At 60.2% G+C, this 1,521-nt stretch overlaps 1 protein-coding gene across 1 annotated transcript in view; it reads left to right on the top strand.

Moving 5' to 3' along the window:
• Positions 1-1,521, top strand: part of LOC104997596 (RIMS-binding protein 2) — a 217,323-nt gene that overhangs the window by 176,013 nt on the left and 39,789 nt on the right. The window contains exons 11-12 of the mRNA XM_010852440.1: positions 70-221; positions 1,215-1,520. Coding sequence (XP_010850742.1) covers positions 70-221; positions 1,215-1,520 — 458 coding nt within the window. The remainder of the gene's footprint in view (positions 1-69; positions 222-1,214; position 1,521) is intronic.

Here is a 1,521-nt window from a genome sequence, read left to right as displayed (position 1 = left end):
TCAGGCATGGTAGCAGCTTGCCTGCCAGGGGGTCATGTCGTGAAAGCTTCTCTGCCTCTGTCCTCCCAGGTCCTCCAGCACCCCCACAAGATGTTGCCGTCCAAGCTGGGGCCACCCCAGCCACCGTCCAGGTCTCCTGGAGGCCGCCTGCTCTGACGGCCACTGGGCTATCCAATGGAGCCAATGTCACCGGCTACGGCGTGTACGCAAAAGGGCAGAGGGTGAGTTTTTATCGGGGCGGTGCTCACATCCAGGCCTCCCGGCCACCACTCACTACTCAGCGAGGGGTGACCCTCCCTCTCTCCTCAATCCCCAAGACCCACAAGCAGTTACTAAGCATCCCCTACACTGTCATGCCAGGCCCAGTTGCAGAACACAGAGAACCTCCATCCTTTTTTGCTCCATCCTCTTCCCAGAATATTCTCTGCCCCCCTCCCACACTGATTACCTGCCCCACTCTGCTGGTAGACCCCTTTCTTGTTCTCCCCTGGGTACCAAAAATTCACCTCTCTTGAGTCCCACAACATCAGGGCCCCCTCAATAGATGATGGGCTTGCAGATTCCACCAGACCTATTCTTGGCGAGATGTAGTCTTGTCCAAACGCCTTGGAAACTCTGCAGGATCCTTAATGCACACCATCGGGCAGCCCCTAATCTCAGCCCCCATCCCTGTCCTGGCACATGAAATAGACAGGGCTGCTTTAGGGGGGCAGGGCCTGAGCAAGCTTCTGTCTGTTCCCCACCCTCCCCACCCTGTTTCCCTATACGGCTGGGAGGTGGTATATCAGATGCACCCGAGTCTCTGAGCTCATTTTGTTGAGTGGCTGCTTTAGGCTGAAGGCCCCCTCTCTGATCCCTGCTCCCCTCCCCAAAGGGGCCACAGATATGCCTCCACCACAGCCGGAAGCCCGTCTTTCGTGGCCTCCCCATGGCATCTTCCTTGAGCCAAGCTTTGCTGGTAATGAGCCTAGTGTTCTGATTCCTCTGTAGCCCCCGCATCTGTTTCTAGGTTGGTTCTAGACGTGGGAGAAAAGCATGTGCTCAGCTGTCCCTCCAAACCGCCAACATCTGGGCGGGAATGGGGGCTCCATACGGATCTAATTTGCAGACTGTGCAGCGCGGTCTGAGTTGGATATTCATGGGAGGCCCGGGAGGCATCTGGGGGCCTGGGGCGCTGGCAGTCCCCAAGCCGAGCCGGCTTTCTCTGTGCACAGGTCGCTGAGATCATCTCGCCCACAGCAGACGGCACGGCCGTGGAGCTGGTGCGCCTGCGCAGCCTGGAAGCCAAGGGCGTGACCGTGCGGACCCTCTCTGCCCAGGGCGAGTCCGTGGACTCTGCCGTCGCTGCCATCCCCCTCGACCTCCTGGTGCCTCCAACCCCCCACCCGAGAACTGCTCCCACACCGAAGCCATTAGCAAGTGCCAGAGCCCCCGAAACCAAAGATGAGCACCCGGGTCCCCACGCCGCGGTGGACGAGGCCTGGGAACATGGCCGGGCACCCACCCCAGCCCACGGGCACC

This window comes from Bison bison, unplaced genomic scaffold (genome assembly GCF_000754665.1).
Source record: "Bison bison bison isolate TAMUID 2011002044 unplaced genomic scaffold, Bison_UMD1.0 scf7180017864312, whole genome shotgun sequence".
Lineage (NCBI taxonomy): Eukaryota > Metazoa > Chordata > Mammalia > Artiodactyla > Bovidae > Bison > Bison bison.
Note: the sequence above shows the minus strand (reverse complement) of the source record. Positions and strands in the feature narration are given on the sequence as shown.